Source organism: Gavia stellata, chromosome 31 (genome assembly GCF_030936135.1).
Source record: "Gavia stellata isolate bGavSte3 chromosome 31, bGavSte3.hap2, whole genome shotgun sequence".
Taxonomy (NCBI): Eukaryota; Metazoa; Chordata; class Aves; order Gaviiformes; family Gaviidae; genus Gavia; species Gavia stellata.
In genome coordinates, this window is record NC_082624.1 from 5669107 (window position 1) to 5685274 (window position 16168).

Genomic DNA, 16168 nt, shown 5'->3' on the forward strand with positions numbered 1-16168 from the left:
TCCTCTGGGAGCTTTGCTCCCCCATCCCATCCCCTCCCCTGCTCCCCGGGAGCCTCTGCCCTGCACCCAGCGATGCTGGGGGTGCTGGCCATGCTCTGGTCCCCTCCTCACCTCCTCTGAAGCCCGGCAGCCTCGGCATGAGGCTACACCAGTCCGTCAGACCGCAGCATCTCAGGGCGACGTGCTGAGCAGCACATGCCGGGGAGCAGCCGGTGCTGGGGACAGCCCTGGGGACAGGGATGGCCCTTGGGCCATACGTGCTGCCCTGGGGGGCTGCCTGCAGCCGGGAGGGGAGGAGGCAGCCCCACATGCGTGCAGCCCGTGTCCCCCAGGGAGGTGCAGGTTCGCCTTCGGGACCCTCCCGGGAGGAACAGGTTTTTCTGGGGCTGGCGGGGCCACGGGTGCACAGCCGGCAGTGGCTTGGGGGACTTTGCAGGGAAAAGCTGCAGCAAATGCATTTTTGCTCGTGCCGTTCTGGAGGCAAAGGGAGCTCGGGGCATGCCAGGAGCAGAGCCAAGCACCCCGATGCAGGGCAGGCGTAGGGAAGGATGCTGCAGCAAGTGCTGCAAACCCCTTGGCAGGCAGGAGGACCGACCCCATTTGCCTCTGGTCGCATGGGCAGGACGGGCATCCCTGACCCCCTGGCAGCGGGGAAAGCTCTGCCACGAGCGGGACAAAGCACACAGCCATGGAGGGTCCGGGGAGCAGGACCCCAGCCTCAGAGCACGCCAACGGCAGCCCCACAGTTCTTGGCAGGGATGATCTTCCTCTTGCAGGCGAACATCTTCCGGAGCTCCCCGCGGAAACGGTCGTGCAGCCAGGCGTAGAGGAAGGGGTTGCAGCAGGAGGAGCTCATGGCAAACCAGTGGCAGAGCAGCTGGATGAGGAGGAAGTAGTGCTTGTTGATGAGGTTGATGTCGATGTCCCGGATGATGTTGAAGACGTGGATGGGGAGCCAGCAGACCCCAAAGGCTGCCACCACCAGCACGATGAGGCGGAAGATCTTCCTCTTCCTCAGGCGGTCGAATTCAGCTTGGCTCTGCGTGGGGTGGCCGGGCACCACGCGGTTCCTCAGCTTCACCGAGATGCAGATGTAGGAGAGGGAGACGGCGGAGAGGGGCAGGATGTAGGTGACAATCAGGGTGCCATAGGCGTAGGCCAGGCGCTGCGTCTCCTTCTCCATCCAGAACTCCTCACAGATGGCGAAGCCCTCCTGCCGGAACTCCACGTGGTATGTGTGGGCGATGGCCGGGGCCACCAGCCCGCAGGAGAGCAGCCAGATGCCCCCCACCACGGAGATGCAGCTGGTGACAGAGATGCGCTTCTTCAGGGGGTGCACGGTGGCGTAGTACCTGCGGGGAGAGAAACGGGGGAGCCCGAGCCTCAGAGCATCCCCCCGGCAGCCCAAGCCCCCCTGGCAGCCCAGGGCAGGGGGTGGCTGGCGGCAGGGCTGGGGCCATGGGAGGCAGAGCCCTGCCAGCGCCGGGAGCAGGGGCACGGCCCCGAGCGGCCGCTGGGAAAGGGCTGGCCTGTGACAGGGGGGACGACCGCATCCCCCACATCTGCCATGGGGCCCATGGAAGCACCAGGACACTTCTGCTGGTTTGGGAAGCAGGGCACCCGGTTGGGGCTGGGCACGGAGCATCCCTCCCACAGCCTGTCTCTGAACCGGCCTTGAGGGCTGCAGGCAGCACTGAGTGAATGGCAACAAAAGCCGGCAATTCTGCTTTTATTTCCTCCTCCCCTGAGCATCTCCCACTCCTCTCTGTGCTGCCTCACCTTATGTTCGAGGGCTGGCCCTAAGTGAGCTCCCAGCGAGGTATCACCAGTCACTGTAATTTGATTTTATGCAGCTCCTTCACATACTAAATGCTCTGCCCCCCGCCACAGCCCGCGCTGCCCGCCGCTTGGTATTGCAGTGTTTGCTATTGCAATGCTTAATATTGCAATGTCTGGTGGTGCCACGTGCAGCCCCGTTGCCCGTGCAGAGGAAAGCACCGACAGCTCTTCGTGTGCTTTGCTCACGGCTCGTGCTGAAGTCCGAGACCAGCAGAGCCCCGGCGCAGCCACGTGCTCTCCCCCATTGGAGCTGGAGGATTTGGGCTAAAATCATCCATTTGCGATAAATCCCAGTGACATTTTATGAACATGCTGAGGACGGTATAACTTACTGGCTGCCTCTTCAGCGGGAGAAACAAGCAAATCGTTTTCACCCCCCAAAAAATGGCTTTGTTAAAAAGCAAAGGAACAACGCCAGCGCTCCTGGGGACATTTCAAGCCCCCGGCGAGGGCAGCATGGTTCTGCCGGCGGCCCAGGCTTTTGCATCTATTCCGCTCAAATCTTCCCTTTTTTTTTTCCCTTCCCATTATGGTCCTGCCCCATTCTCCCCCGGGGCAGAGGCAAACCATGGCGAGAGGCACGAGAGGCAATCTCGGCACTGCCGCAGGCGCTGCCGGCCTCGCACCCGTCCCCGCAGGGTTTGGAGCATCTTTTATGAGAGGAAGTCTCTATGGAAACACGGTTTTTATAAACCACCCCTCGTCAACCCCTGCCTGGGCGCACTCAGGGAGGCACAAGTGCTCTCCACCCAGGGGCCAGAACACAGCGTGATTTGGGAGCAAATTTATCCAGCAAAGTATGAAGAACCGGGTGCGAACTCCAACAAGCTCTTGTGCGAGAACCGCGCCTGCCGGGAGCACAGACCTGGCCGCGGGCAGGCTGGATTTCCATAGAGATGGCTTCATACAGGCAGGCACGAAACTGCACAACATCATTTCCCAGTGCAAACCAGCAACCGGCTGAACACCCCCACTATGCTTCCTCCCCCGAAGGCAGAGTCCTGATGCTAAAGAGAAGGCTGCAGAGGGACTGCAAAGATCCCCGGGATTTTTCCTTTTCCAGTTTGAGCGTTCGGCACTTAACACCCCGAGCCGAGCGAGCAGCAGCTTGAGGGGACCAGGGGAGACAGACCCGGACCCCCTCGCCATCCGCCCCGCCGACGCTTACCTGTCAACCGCGATGGCCGTGAGTGTGAAGACGGAGACGTAGACCGTCATGGGCTGCATCAGGAAGACGAAGTAGCACAAAAACTTCCCGAAAACCCAGCCCTGGGGGTTGAAGGCGTAGGCCAGGGTGAAGGGCACGCACGTGGCACACATCAGCATGTCGGAGAAAGCCAGGTTCCCGATGAAGAAGTTGGTGACGTTGTGCATCTTCTTGGTCTTGCAGATGACGTAGAGGAGCAGGTAGTTGCCGAAGATGCCGATGAGGACGAGCAGGGCGTAGCAGGGGATGATGAGGGGTTTGAAGGACTGGATGAGCTGCACCCCGGTGAACTGCGCACTGGCGTTGGAGTGGTTCTGCAGGGCGAGCTCGTAGACGGTGGCGTTGGTCACGTCCCTGTCCCCGTTGGGCTCCATGGCTGCGGCCGAGCCCTGAGAAACCCCTCGTTTCGGCCAGCCTTAGCACCCCAAAATCCGTCGGTCGCAGGTTTCAGGTGTCCGGGGGGCGCACCCTGCTCCTTGTCACAGCTTTGCTGTGGCTGTCACCCCCCCGCAGCTGCACAGGACCCTGCCCCGCACCCAGGGAGGCTCCTCGGGACAGCGGCTTCGTCCTGTGGGCTCCTGGGGAGGGAAATGGAAAAATCAGGTTCAGAAAAGGGGCGATGCCAGTGAGCAGCCCTGCGTCAGGGGGGAGAGACAGCCCCGGGCTCAGCAGCACTTATGGCTTCGGGGGGGGGGGGAGAGGAGAAGGAGAAAAGCAGCAGGGCTGACCATGGGCTCAGGGGAAGCACTTACCGAAATCTGGTCTCATCAACACCCCTTTAAACAGAGCGTTTGCAGCAATCCTGCCTCTGCCCCAGCCCAGCCGGCGCGGAGGGGCAGCTGCTGGCAGAAGGAAAAGGGAAGCGGCTGCTGAGCCAGAAAATAGCTCCTAATGTTTCTGGAAATAACAAAGGACATTAATGGATAAACGAATAAAGATGCTCTGCTACTTTTGCACTGCCTCAAAGCCTCGTGCGCCTGCACCCCGCTCATCCATCCCCCTAACGAGATTAACCAGGCTCTCCTCAAACGTGAATTCTGGCAGCAGCCAAGCACGGGCTTCGTCGCTGCTGCAATTCAGGGGGCTCAGCCGAGGTGTTTTCATAGACCCCGGCATGGTCCTGCCGAAAGCAACATTTGCATGTAATCAGCTGTGAAGGGAACGGGACCGGTGGCAAGGAGGAAATTCAGGGGCAAAAATTAGCCCAGTCCCGGCAGACAGATCCCGGGCTGCCTCCCGCGGGCAGCCGGATCCTGCCGGGAGCCCCTCGCCGGCAGCCGGCCTCGGGCGAACACAGGCAGCACCCTTCCCATCGCTGGCACACAGCGCTCGCTGCCAGACCCCCAGGACCCCCCGCCCGGTGCTGCCCTGCCTCCCTCCTGCCCACTGAATCATCTCACCGCCCGCTGCAGTCCAACTTCAATTTCCTGGGCTATTTCCATATATTATCTCCCACTCTTTCCCAGCACAGGACTTGCCACCCTGATTATTTCTCTCTGTACCAGCCGTTATTTCACCCTTAAGCCCTCACGTACCAGATCTAGTAAGACCAAAACCCACCCAGCAGATTTGGGAAGTCCCCAGGGGAACCCAATGAAGAGCTGCACCCAGCCACAGTTTTCTAACACCTCTCAGCAGCCCCCCAAAAGCTCCACAGTCCGAATTTGCATTAACTGGGTTTTTAGATCAACTTCCATGCACCCTGCCTGCTTCACCCCACGCGTTTGCGAGGCACCCCACCTCAAAGGATGTACTCGGAGACAGAAGAGACGTTTCAGAATAAAGTCCGTCTTATCAAACATTTGCCGCTGAATCCGAAGCCGTGCAACCGCCTCCCCCCGCAGCCAGCCCCGCGCCGCTCTTTGTTCTGCTCAGGGAGGGATTTTGCCAGCTGAGCATCAGCAGGTAAAAATCCCCCTGTAAATAAATTACCGTGTGCAGAAGCCTCCTCCCGAGATACATCCTCAGCCCCGCACGCATCCCTAAACCAGGGGCCACTTTTCCAAATGAAGCACCTGCAGCGAAGAATTAAGTTGTGCCCCCCATCAGCGTTCAAAGGCAGCCGCCTTCCCGCAGGCTGGGCAGGCTCCGGCTCAGGGGCCGATCTGGGCAGGCAGAGGGGAGCAGACCCCCCCGGTGCCCGTCTCACCAGCTGCTGGGGCGCGGTGAGACCGCGGCGGTTTCGGTCCCTGCCCAGGCACCCCTTCTGCCGGCTGCGGCCACCCCTGCTCCCAGAGCGGGGCTGGATCTGACCCTCCTGGTGAGGACCGTGACTGGGACAAAACAACTTCAACAAACTGGGGGAAGTTTGACTTATTTTAATTTGTTGCAATTAACACAAGCTTCTCGCCCTTGGTATGGGTATTGACAGAGCAGAAAATGTGGGTAGTTAAAAGGTATTTGGGGAAATGCCTCCTCCTGCCTTTTCTGCCCAGCACCGGACTCCTGAGATAACGGGGGCTCATGCCTGAGCCAGATGGGCAACCAAGGACATTAATGGGGTGCTCACGCGTGCACTCACCGGGTGCTCAGGTTTGCACTATTTAACCCCTCATGCAATTAGTTGAGTGCTCATGAGTGAACTGATGGGGTGCTCATGCATCAAATAATTGGCCACTTATGCACAAAATAAAGGGGCATTCCTGCATTTATTAGTCAGGTGCTCATGCAAAAAGACGGGAGATGCTGCGACTTGTGCCCGGTGGAGGTACGGGGCCGGCCCCGAGCAGGGGAAGGCACAAACATTTCTGCACAGGCAAAGCCTGGGGTGAGCCCTGGCTCCCTTGGGGGGTCTCGTACAGCTCCCCTGGGCTTTAGGGTGTGAGCGTGAACATCTGGAGGATGTGCACACAGCACCGGGTACCCAGCAAAGCCCTCCCAAAAGAGCTCCCAGCACGGCCAGGCTGCGATGCTGTGAGTGCTCAGGGTTCTTGTTGCTGCACCCAGGACCATCGTGGCCACGGCCCTGCGTGAAGCCCACAAACTCCTGAGGAACAAGTTAGCCTGAAAGAAATCTCCGCAGCAGCTTTCAACCTGAGGGGAGCATCTTCTGCATTAAAATGTCATTCTCACATCCTCCTTCTCTGCCAAAACTCTTCTCAGTTTTTCCCCAAAGTCAGTCTTTAAGCCACCAGGCACTCAACTGACAGTCCCACTTTTGTGTCACAGGCTGGCATCTGCCCCGCGTACGAAGTCGTGCAGAGCCCTGTCCTGCCCGGGGGACGCTGGCTGCCACGTGCCACCCTCGCAGCAGGGCCATGATGGGACGTCTCTGCCATGGGGGGAAACGGAGCCTGTTTCGGTGCTGGCTGGGTGGACGCAGCACCAGCTGCACACAGTGTGCCCAGGGGCTGCATCCTGCACCAGGGCCCTCCACGGGCGGCTGGACAGGCGTGCAGCCCGGCACCCGGCATGGTCTGTTTGTGCCTGTTTTGTCTCCATGACATTGAGACTCGTCTATTAATTACCTGGCAGTTGCCATGGTTATGCCAAAGCCCTCCAGGAGATGCTGCTGTGCAGGATGCAGATCGGGGCGAGCGCGCTACTGCCAGGTGCTGCGGGAAGGGGGACGAGGGCATCTCCCCCAAAGCACCCACCCTTCCTGCTGCCCGGGGCCACCCCAGCTACAGCCACAGGCTGTGGCTCTCCAGGGTCCCACGCTGCGTTTGCAGCCGGGGCTGTGCTTGCTCTTCTGCAGAGCAGGCTCCAGCAAGGATCTTGTGACTCAAAGCGGGTAACAGCTTGGTCCCCGTGCACCCACCGGTGAGTTAGTCCTCGCACGCGGCGGGCAGTCAGGGGGGCCGTGCTGCCGGGCTCCCGATGCTCCCGGGAAGGCACTGGCAAGTCAGCCGGCACCACGGCGGCTGCTTGTGCACTTCGCTGCTGGGCACTCCCCTGACACACGCTGGGAGTTGAAGAGGCCACTGTGCAAATTCACTGGCACTGACCTTAATCCGCTTTGTGTTTCTTTTCTTCCTGGATTTCTTTATAGGGCTTAATCTGCACCCAGCGAGATGTCTTAATGCAGCTGCTGGATCACACCGAGCAGCCGGCATTCAGCAAGCTTTCCAATTAACAGTGTGTTTCATTCCCGCCTGAGGAATTAGGAGCAATGAATTCATCAGCCTTTATTCCTGCTCCTCCACGGCCGGCACCCCTGCCTACACCTCTGGGACGGGCAGCGGGGGGACCGCATCGCCCCCAGGCTCACACAGGACTCTCTGGCCCCCACGAGGCACCCTCAACCCGAGCAGCCCTGGCAGCAGGGTGCAAGGGAGAGCCCTCACCCCTCGGGCAACGCATTGTCACACTGACCGGCTCCGAGCAGCGACAGGTCTGGGAGCTGGTCCCGGTGGGGAACATAAGCCAGAATCGCCTGTTGCGATGAGCAATGCATTGTTCATGGCTCTGATCCTCTCTCCAGAAGTGGCAAACACAATCCTGCATGCTGGGAGCAAGGCGAGGGCAGGGAAAAGCCGGATGAGTTAATTGTTCATTACAGTTTTGCTCTTCCCCTCCTCTCCCCCCTGTCTCATCCCCAGAGCTTGGGGCTGTGCACAGCAACAGCTTTCTGCTCCCCATCCCAGGGCACATCCCAAACCCACACGCAGGGAAGGGACTTGGGGCGCACACTTGCCTTGAGGGAGGTGATGCCCGAGAAACCCCTTCCCAGGGCGAAAGCCGCATGCGATCGCCCTGCGATCCTGTCCCCTTGTGTCCCCAAGCCCAGGGCCGGGCACAGCCCACGCCGGCAGCTGACGTGCTGCCAGGTTGCAGCCCATCAGGGCTGGCAGCTGGTTTCACCCAGTCCCATCTCCGGCCTCTCCCAAGCCATTACAGCGTGACGACAGCAATCTTCCCTCCGTGCGCTGATCAGCTCATCTCTGTGGCTTTTTCTATTGTAAGTGGGGAAAATAAAAAGACAGACCTGTGTGCGCCCTTCCCAGCCCACCCTGCCTGCAGATTCCGGACTCCACTTTAAAGCCAACCTTGCTGCCAACTAATATCACGTCTATAATGGATTTGGGCAATTTTCTCAATTAGGAGTTTTAATTATATTATTTCAGTGGCTGCTTGTTCTGGGCAGCTTTTGGCTGTGTTTCCCTGGGCTGCCGTGAAGGCGGCAGCACAACTTTGTCCTGTTGATCCAAGCAGGCAATGGTCAGAGCGATTCCTACCGGAACAAAAGGACCATGAGAAGGGAGCTTGCAGGATAAGCACTGCCAGGGCTGTGTAGGGGGGCACGAGTGCCTCGGCCTCAGAGCATCGTGTCCTCCCCCAGAAGGGGTGGCTGAGCTTACATGGACATGCAAGCCCCAAGGCAGAGCATGATGCAGCCTTCCTCCTCCAGACACGCTGGGGCTGGGAGAGCCCCTGAGCCACCTGTCCTGGGAGCAGGCAGGGGAGCGAGCAGCTCCCGGGGGGCTGCTTGCTGGGACCCCCAGCCCCACGGGTTAGAGGCGTGCCCCGCAGCATCGCGGCGGGGAATGAGAGGAGGCAGGGAACCTCTGGAGGCAGCAGGCAGGCAGGGACAGGAGAGCAGGCAAGAGCAGGCTGGCACAGGAGTACCACAGGACAGTCCAGACTAACTCCAGGGTATTTGCACTTTCCCATTGTTATTGCAATAATAGGAAAAAAGAGCGTTTCCGGGAGCATAGTAAGAATGGAGGGGGCAAGGAGAGGAGACAAGGAATGATATTCAAAGCCCAAGCAGTTTCTGTTCCCCTGCAAGGATCCGTCCCATTCAAGGATCATCCCAGCACAGGGTGTCCCCACCATCACACCAGCTCCACTTCCACAGCCGCAAAGTCTTCTCCGAGCTGCAGCTGTTCTATGATGCTCTATCATTATCCTCATCGCCAACATCTTCCTCCAAGTGCTCTTCCTCGTGGGCTTCAGGCTTGGCATCATCTTCCACTGAGAAGAGGAGATGCAGGGCTGCAGCAGGAGGGGGTGGCCCTGACCCACCGAGGGGGGGTGAAACCCCCCGGCTGCACACACAGCCAGCGATCCCACCCCACGCTGGGAGCGGGAACACGGACACCATCCCACCCCACAGCAGGAAAGGCAGAGCAGAGAGCCAGCACGGACCACCACGTTGAGCCCACAAATGCAAACAAGCACTACACCGCCCCCCCCCAGACCAGTGGTCCCTCCATCCCCGGGGTGAAGCAGCTCTGTTGAGGGCACCAGCTGCCACTAAAGCCACCGTGGGACCCACGGAGCATCCCCAGTGCAGCCCCCAGCCCACACGCTCGCCCTGGCCCCGCAGCCTGGCACACTCACGGGTGACGTGCTGCCCACTGAGATAGACCGGTCCAGCTCCACACTTGAGCACAAAGGTGACGGGAGGGACCAGCTCCAGATCTTTGAGGCTGATCTGCAAAGAGTGAGAGCTCAGAGCCCCCGGAGCCCAGTCCGGGGGGGCAGCAGCACACGTTAATCCCTGCAGCACCAGCACAGGGCGAGCAACTCCTCTGCACCAGGGAGGGGTTTGCAAGCAGTCGCATGGACACAGCCAGAGCGGGAAGGAACCCCCAGCATTGCACAGAGCCTCGACCATGGCTTGGTGGAGACCAGGCTCCCGGGGTGAATTTATCCCCCCGCGGCCAGAGGCTGCACACCGGGCATCTGGCTGCCCTTACCATGGGGAGCACCGAGGTCCGCAGCGCTGCGATGGGTACCGGCTTGTGGTCTCCGTAGGTGTTTTTCGAATCAACGGCCACCACGTGCAGCTCGTCACTGGCCTCAGCTCCCAGGCAGATCTGCGGAGCCAAGCAGAGCCTGGTCATCAGCTGGCCCCACTGCTGGGGCACAGGCTTGTTCCAAGGGGCTCTTCGGCAAGCCTCGTATCTCACCGTTCTCAGCAGAACCAGGTGCTCCAAGAAGTCATCGTCTTCCTTCACCATGCAGCTCCGTGTGCCCGTGTTCAGCTGGCAGCCTGCGGGGACACAGCACCGTCCGTGCATGCATGTGCTGCTCCCCCTGTGCAAGCTGAAAGCAAAGGGGAGGCTTTCCCGGGTGCCCCCCAAAACCCTTCCTCCTGGGCCAGAGGGCTGGCAAGGCAAGTGGTGCCTTGCAGCAGAGCCAGCACATCCCACGCTGGGACCCTGGGGTGCCCCTGCGCCATGGAGGGAACCCACATTTTGGCACTCAGTGGGGCTCCTGCCCTGTCCCTCGGGGCTGCCCAGGGCTTTCTCCAGCAAGGGAAAGGGCAGCTTGCTGCAGTGCGGAGGGAAGCCTGCCCTTGAACGGAGCAGAGCAGGTGGAATCACAAGGGAGGGGGAAACACACCCCGTGCACACGCACCCTGGGTGCCCGCAGGGCACAGCCACTGTCCCCGCCACTCACTCCTGCCACCAGGTCCCACCAAAGCAGCCCGGCGCGTGTAGGTCCATACCCCACAGGGCAGCAACGGGCCTCTCCTCCGACAGCGACCTGGAGAAGGGAGAAGAGCTGCTCATCCTCCACAGCAGATCCAACACCGGCTGCAAGAACCAGCTCCTGTGGAACAAACATCAGAGAAAACAGCGTTCGGCTGCTCTGGAGCAGAAACACACAGAAAAAACACGACTTTGGAGCACTGAGAGCAAACCCTCTGGTCCCAAAAGCCCAGAGCTGGGACAGCAGCATGCAGGTCACACCAGGACAGCAGCTGGACCAGCCTCCCCTGGGCAGGATAGCATTGCTGAGTGAAGGCTAAAACCACCTAACCACTTATGCATCTCCTGGGGAAAGGGAAGGCCAGTTAAATGCCTTTACAGACAAAACCAGCTCTAAGAGGATGACCAGCCTCCCTGCAGCAGGGGAGCTCCATAGCCAGAGCAAATTCAGCTAACCAGCGCAGCTCAGGGAAGCATTTAATACAGAGAGAGCACTTGGTGCCACACTAGCACCAAGGGCTTCACCAGCATCAGTGTTTAACCCAGCAGCGTGACCCCACACAGGGACTGGGGTGTCAGAGGGAGCTGCCCCATGCACAGCAGCAGTCACCCCAAGGGACACAGCCCTCCCCACCAGCCCATACCCAGCCAGGGAGAGCAGCACCAGGAGAGCAACAAGCAGCAGCACACGCTGCCTGCTGCTAATAAAGAAAAGAGGGACCCCCAGGGAGGTGCAGTTCGGGAATGCAGCGCAGGTGCTTCGGGAGGGGAGGTGGCTCCCCCCAGCTGGCACCAATGCACCCCCCAGGAGGACCCACAGCAAACAAGGAAACCCATCTGAGCCAACTTCAGCTTGATTAGAGATGGGGACACTAGCCCTGCAGAGACCTGGGACCCCCATTCTCTAGGGCAGCCCCCCTTCACCCCCTGCCCGGGGCTTGCCTGTTGTTTGGGAAGTTACTCATTAAGATGGTGGTTCTTGGGGGGCTAACGAACCGCTCCTGGGCTGGCGTTGGACCATGTCCCTTTGCTGGCCGCAGCAGGTCACTGAGGGTACCCCGGGGAGGATGAGGCCGTGGGGGGGCCTGGGGACACACAGAACCTGCTTGTGCTCGGGGCCAGCTGCAGGGATCAGAGACCAGCCCCCCAAGAGCCATCAGAGCCACCAAACCAACGACTGAAGCTCTAGAATGGAAACAGTCGCTGAGAGCTGCACTTTTCTCTTTATTTAGCCATTTCATCCTTGCTGGGTATGAAAAGCAAAATGCGCCAAGGGAGGATCCCAGCAGGGGAGACGCCCTGCACCCCGGTCCCTGGGGCTGCAGCCAGACCCCACAGGCTCCGTGTGGGAGCTGGGACTTCCCCGGCACCAGGAGGTGGCACTGGGCACCTCTGCACGGGCTCCCGGGGAGGGACGGGGCAGCCAAGGCAGCCCGGGGCCGCGGGTGCGTGGGGTGCCCCGGTGCTCGGGGCATCATCCCGGCACAGGGCTCTGTGCCTCTCCCAAGCAAATGTTTACACCAGTAAAACACTCCCGAATTATGGTGGGATGGTGGTGCCAACTTTCTGGTGCATCGGCACTTCGGGCAGCACCACGGGAAGGGCACATGGAAGAAACATCCCTCTGCTCTGCAGAGATTTGAAGGCATCACAGATTTTCGAATGTTTATTTCACACAGAGGGTGGGGGGAGACAAAACAAACAAAAACTTTACAGTCACCGTGACATATTTACGACCAACATCATCCCCAAAAGTCACCACGTGGCAGCATGGCGTGGGCACAGCCGCAAACGCAAGCGCCCGTCTGTACACACCCCCCGAGCTCTGCTCGCACCGCGGCGTGCTCAGAGGAGCTGGACTGGCCCTGTCGCTGCTTCCCACGACGCCGGCAGCACAAATTGATTTTAAAGTTAGACTGAATCACCTCCCTGCCCTCACCCCACTGCCCCACGTACCCAGACCAGTGTGCAGGGGCCTCGGGATGAAACCCACCCTCCTACAATGCTCTCCCCGGCTAACCCTGCTGCTGCTGCTCCTCCAGCTTCATCCACTGTCCCTCCGATCCCCGAACAGCACAGAAACCTGTACATCTGCCCCAAACAGAGAGGGAGAAACAGGAGATTTGACAAGAGCATAATTCACATTTTTCACCCAGTCTTCCCTGCTCGGAGCTCCCCTCCCTCCCCTGTGCTTTTCCTTTGCTAAAGGTATCACTGCGGCTCGCAGGATCGCACCCTGGGAATGCAGCGGCTGGGGCAGGGATGGAGTGGAGATCCTGGAAAGGGCTCGTGCCCACAGGAGGCTCTTCTCCCCTTCCTGACGGGCTGTCCGAAACCCGGCTGAGCCTGGAACGGCGGGGTCCTTCGTCCTTCAAGAAAGCAGAGCCACTAGCCACTGCATCCCGCTGCTAGCCATGCCAGGAAAGACCCCCGGGGTGGGAGCTTGTCTCCCATCTGCACAGGGAGCACAGGCGAGTCCCTGAGGCTGCGCTGCCTCTTGGCGAGCGGCACTGGAGCTTTTTCCCAACCGGCTCCAGCTCTCCAGCACCAACAGCATGGAGGAACCGGCTCCTCGGGCCCTACTGTGACCACCAGCGCTCCTGAGGAAGAGCCCCTCTCCTCTCTGTGTCGGCACGTGTGTCGGAAGGTCCTTCCAGCGCCGTCGCCCCCAGCACCGCTCCTCCATCCCCTTCACAATGCCCGGCCCTGTAAGAAGAGGGTGGGAGGTGACGCAGCATCACCCTCCGGGCTCAACCCTTGCGCTTTTGGTTGCGTAGCCCGAGGGACAGGGGCCCAAAGCCACTGCCCCAGGAGAAAGGGGAGCAACGTGCCCAGTGACGTCCTGGGATCCAGGACTAGAGCTGAGCAAAAAGCACCATGCGTAAGGTATGGAGCTCCAGCAGCCCATAAGCCAACGCAGGAGAGGCAGCCGCTCCGACGGGGGTTAAAGCATCCCGGGGCAGGCGGGGAGGTGTCAGCAGACAGCCGGGCTGACGCCAGGCTCACGTGCCCGAAAGCGGGCAGCTGCCTGCGGGCTGGCCAAAGGCTGCGCTCCCCCAGGGAAGGCAGCGGCCAAAGCGGGCAGAGGAGACACTGCGAGGGATGATGGCCCCGACCCTGCCGCAGTGCCGTCCAAGGGGGAAGCACACTCACTCTCTTCCCAGCTCTCGGCTGCTCCCAGTCAGATGGAAGGACCTGCTGGCGTCTCTCTGCCGGCAAACCTTAAACAGGAGAGCACAGTGCGTGAAGAGCCCAGACCTTTCCCACGCTTTACCGTCCCGTGTTCCTAGGATGGATGAATCCTTCCTCAAAACACGCAACCTCAGGAAACACTTTCTGGCACCTCTTTCTGCACATCTCTGCCAACGGCAGCTCTGCCTGTGTGTGCTGGCAGGAATCTCTCCTGCCTTCAGGCATCAGGAGGGGTTTCGGACCAGAGAAAGCCAGTTAAAATCCACAGCAACCAGAATAATTCAAATTTTGTCATACTAATAAAAAACTCAGGGGGGGAAAAACCCCCACCCTGTAATTTGCAGAAGGAGGTGTAAATCCGCATAAGGGAGCAGTGGGCTGGTAGGGCAGAGCCACAGCACAGGCGTCCCTGCCAGCCCTCTGCCCTGGCACGGGGCTGCCGGCTCTGGGAAGCCCATCTCCGTCCGCAGGCCTGGCAGCAGCGAGGGACAGAGAGCAATTAAATTAATTTCCTTCCCAGAATTACACTCTGTCAGAGGGCAAAGTGACCCGCAGAGCCCAGGCTGGCGACAGCAGCCTCCCTGGCTGTCTCACTGCAGAGGGGGTCCCCACATTTTCCTTCTTTAACAGCAGAAAGTGGCAGCGGGGAGAGAAGGGGGGGATCTCAGGCTTTGGGATGCATTCTTGTTCAGCTGGTTTGCTTCCCTATTCACCACCAGCGTTTTCTTTACCCAGGAACATCCTGGTGGGCTGGGGTGTTCCCCAGGAAGGGACAAGGTGGGACTGGGCTGGGACCCCAGTTTTGCAGCCCAGTGGAAGGGCCAGGGTTTTAGGGGAAACTGAAGGCAGAGGGCAGTGGTTCCCAGCCCCGCATCCCAGTGCCTCTCCCATTCACCCCAGGCACTGTGTGCCCTCCAGCCTGGGGGTCTGCCTGCCCTCCAGCTCTGCACTGCGCCATCAGACCACGGCCCCACCATCCACAGCCCCCCCAGTCGCACCCCAAAGGGCTGGTCCCCTGGAGCCCCCCGACCGAGCGCCTGCGGGTACCTACTCGTCAAGCTGCGAGCACAGCGTGGTCTGGGTGCCCTGCGGCCGGGACTCGCCCAGGGGCCGCTGCCGGTGGCCGCTGCCCTGGGACAGGCTGGTCTCCTCCGTCCGGCTGCTGCAGCGGCTGCTGCTGCCGCTGCCCCGAGCCTCACCGTCCTCCCCGGGGCTCCCAGGGGCCGCTGCCTTGCTGTCCTCTGAAAGGCCCTCCTGGGGGCTGAAGGCACAGGGGCAGTGCTGCAGGTCCTGCGAGACGGCATGGAGCCGGCGGTCAGCGCGGCGCGGGCAGCACAGCAGCTTGCGGAAGGCACTCCTGAAGTCGGGGCTGCGGCAGTAGATGATGGGGTTGAAGGCTGAGTTGACGTAGCCCAGCCAGTTGAGGAAGAGGAAGAGCTGATCCGGCACCAGTGGCCGGCAGAAGACCTTGATGATGTTGGCCACGAAGAAGGGCAGCCAGCAGAGCGTGAAGGTGCCCATGATGATGCCCAGGGTCTTGAGCGCCTTGTGCTCCTTGATGGCCAGCAGACGGGAGGGCCGCCTCCGCCGGCCGCTCCTGGAGCTGGGACTGGGGGGCTCCTGCAGGAACCTCACCTTGTCCTTGCCGATGAGCTGGATGTGCCGTGTGGCCACAGCGAAGACGCGGACGTAGACAAAGATCATGACAAGCAGGGGCACGTAGAAGGAGATGGTGGAGGAGATGATGGCATAGGTCATGTTGGTGACAAAGTCGCAGCAGCGTGGGTCATCGTAGCAGCGCACCGCCTGCTCGTCCGCCCCGTCCCGCCACCAGTGGTTCATGATGGGCAGGAAGGAGATGAAGGCAGAGATGGCCCACACCAGGCAGACCACGGCCCGCGCCCTGCCCTTGGTCACCAGCGCCTCGTACTGCAGCGGCGACGTGATGGCGAGGTAGCGATCCACGGCGATGGCGCACAGCGTCTCGATGCTGGCCGTGACGCACAGCACATCCAGCGAGGTCCACAGCTCGCACACCATCGTCCCGTAGGGCCAGTGGCCGCTCAGCAGGATGGTGGCCCCCGGCGGCACCACCAGCAAGCCCATGATGAGGTCGGCGCAAGCCAGCGAGGTGATGAAGACGTTGGTCATGGTCTGCAGCCGCGGCGTCTTGGCGATGGCCACGATGACCAGCAAGTTGCCGGCCACGATGACCAGCACGGTGAGGCTCAGGGCGGCCCCCACCGCCCACTGCCGGCTCAGGCTGGCGGCCCCGCTGCAGTTGCTGCCGCTGCCCAGCGCGGCCGCCCCCCAGGCGCTGCCGTTGCCCGCGGGCAGGGGACTCATCCCGGCCGGGCTCGGGGCACGGGCCCCGCGCCCCCGACGGGCGCACCCCCGACGTGCGCGCCCCGGCTGCCGGCTCCCGCCCCGGCGCCCCGGCCGTGCGCCCCCGCCGCGCTCCCCGCGGCCGCCGGAGCCCGGAGCAGCCCTCGGGGCGGACCGGCGGGGTGCAGCGGGGCCGGGCTGCCCTCCGCGGCGCTCCCGGGCC

General features: G+C 61.2%; 3 protein-coding genes across 3 annotated transcripts; all 3 read right to left on the reverse strand.

Moving 5' to 3' along the window:
- Positions 1–718: 718 nt before the first annotated feature.
- LOC104263422 (prolactin-releasing peptide receptor-like) lies at positions 719–3420 on the reverse strand. Its single transcript, XM_059831405.1, has 2 exons — positions 3008–3420; positions 719–1352 (listed from the first exon to the last, which is right to left on the reverse strand). The coding sequence occupies exons 1-2, from the start codon at positions 3418–3420 to the stop codon at positions 719–721; spliced, it is 1047 nt and encodes a 348-aa protein (XP_059687388.1).
- Positions 3421–8876: 5456 nt separating this feature from the next.
- LOC132319768 (nucleoplasmin-like) lies at positions 8877–12156 on the reverse strand. The gene is given in 6 exon segments (XM_059831406.1): positions 8877–8962; positions 9332–9425; positions 9691–9810; positions 9904–9986; positions 10446–10588; positions 12149–12156. Coding segments are annotated over 6 exon segments (534 nt in total).
- A 1453-nt stretch (positions 12157–13609) lies between these two features.
- Positions 13610–15966, reverse strand: ADRB3 (adrenoceptor beta 3). The gene is made up of 2 exons (XM_059831408.1): positions 14672–15966; positions 13610–13649 (listed from the first exon to the last, which is right to left on the reverse strand). Exons 1-2 carry the CDS (start codon positions 15964–15966, stop codon positions 13610–13612), a joined length of 1335 nt encoding a protein of 444 aa, XP_059687391.1.
- Between the last annotated feature and the right edge of the window lie 202 nt (positions 15967–16168).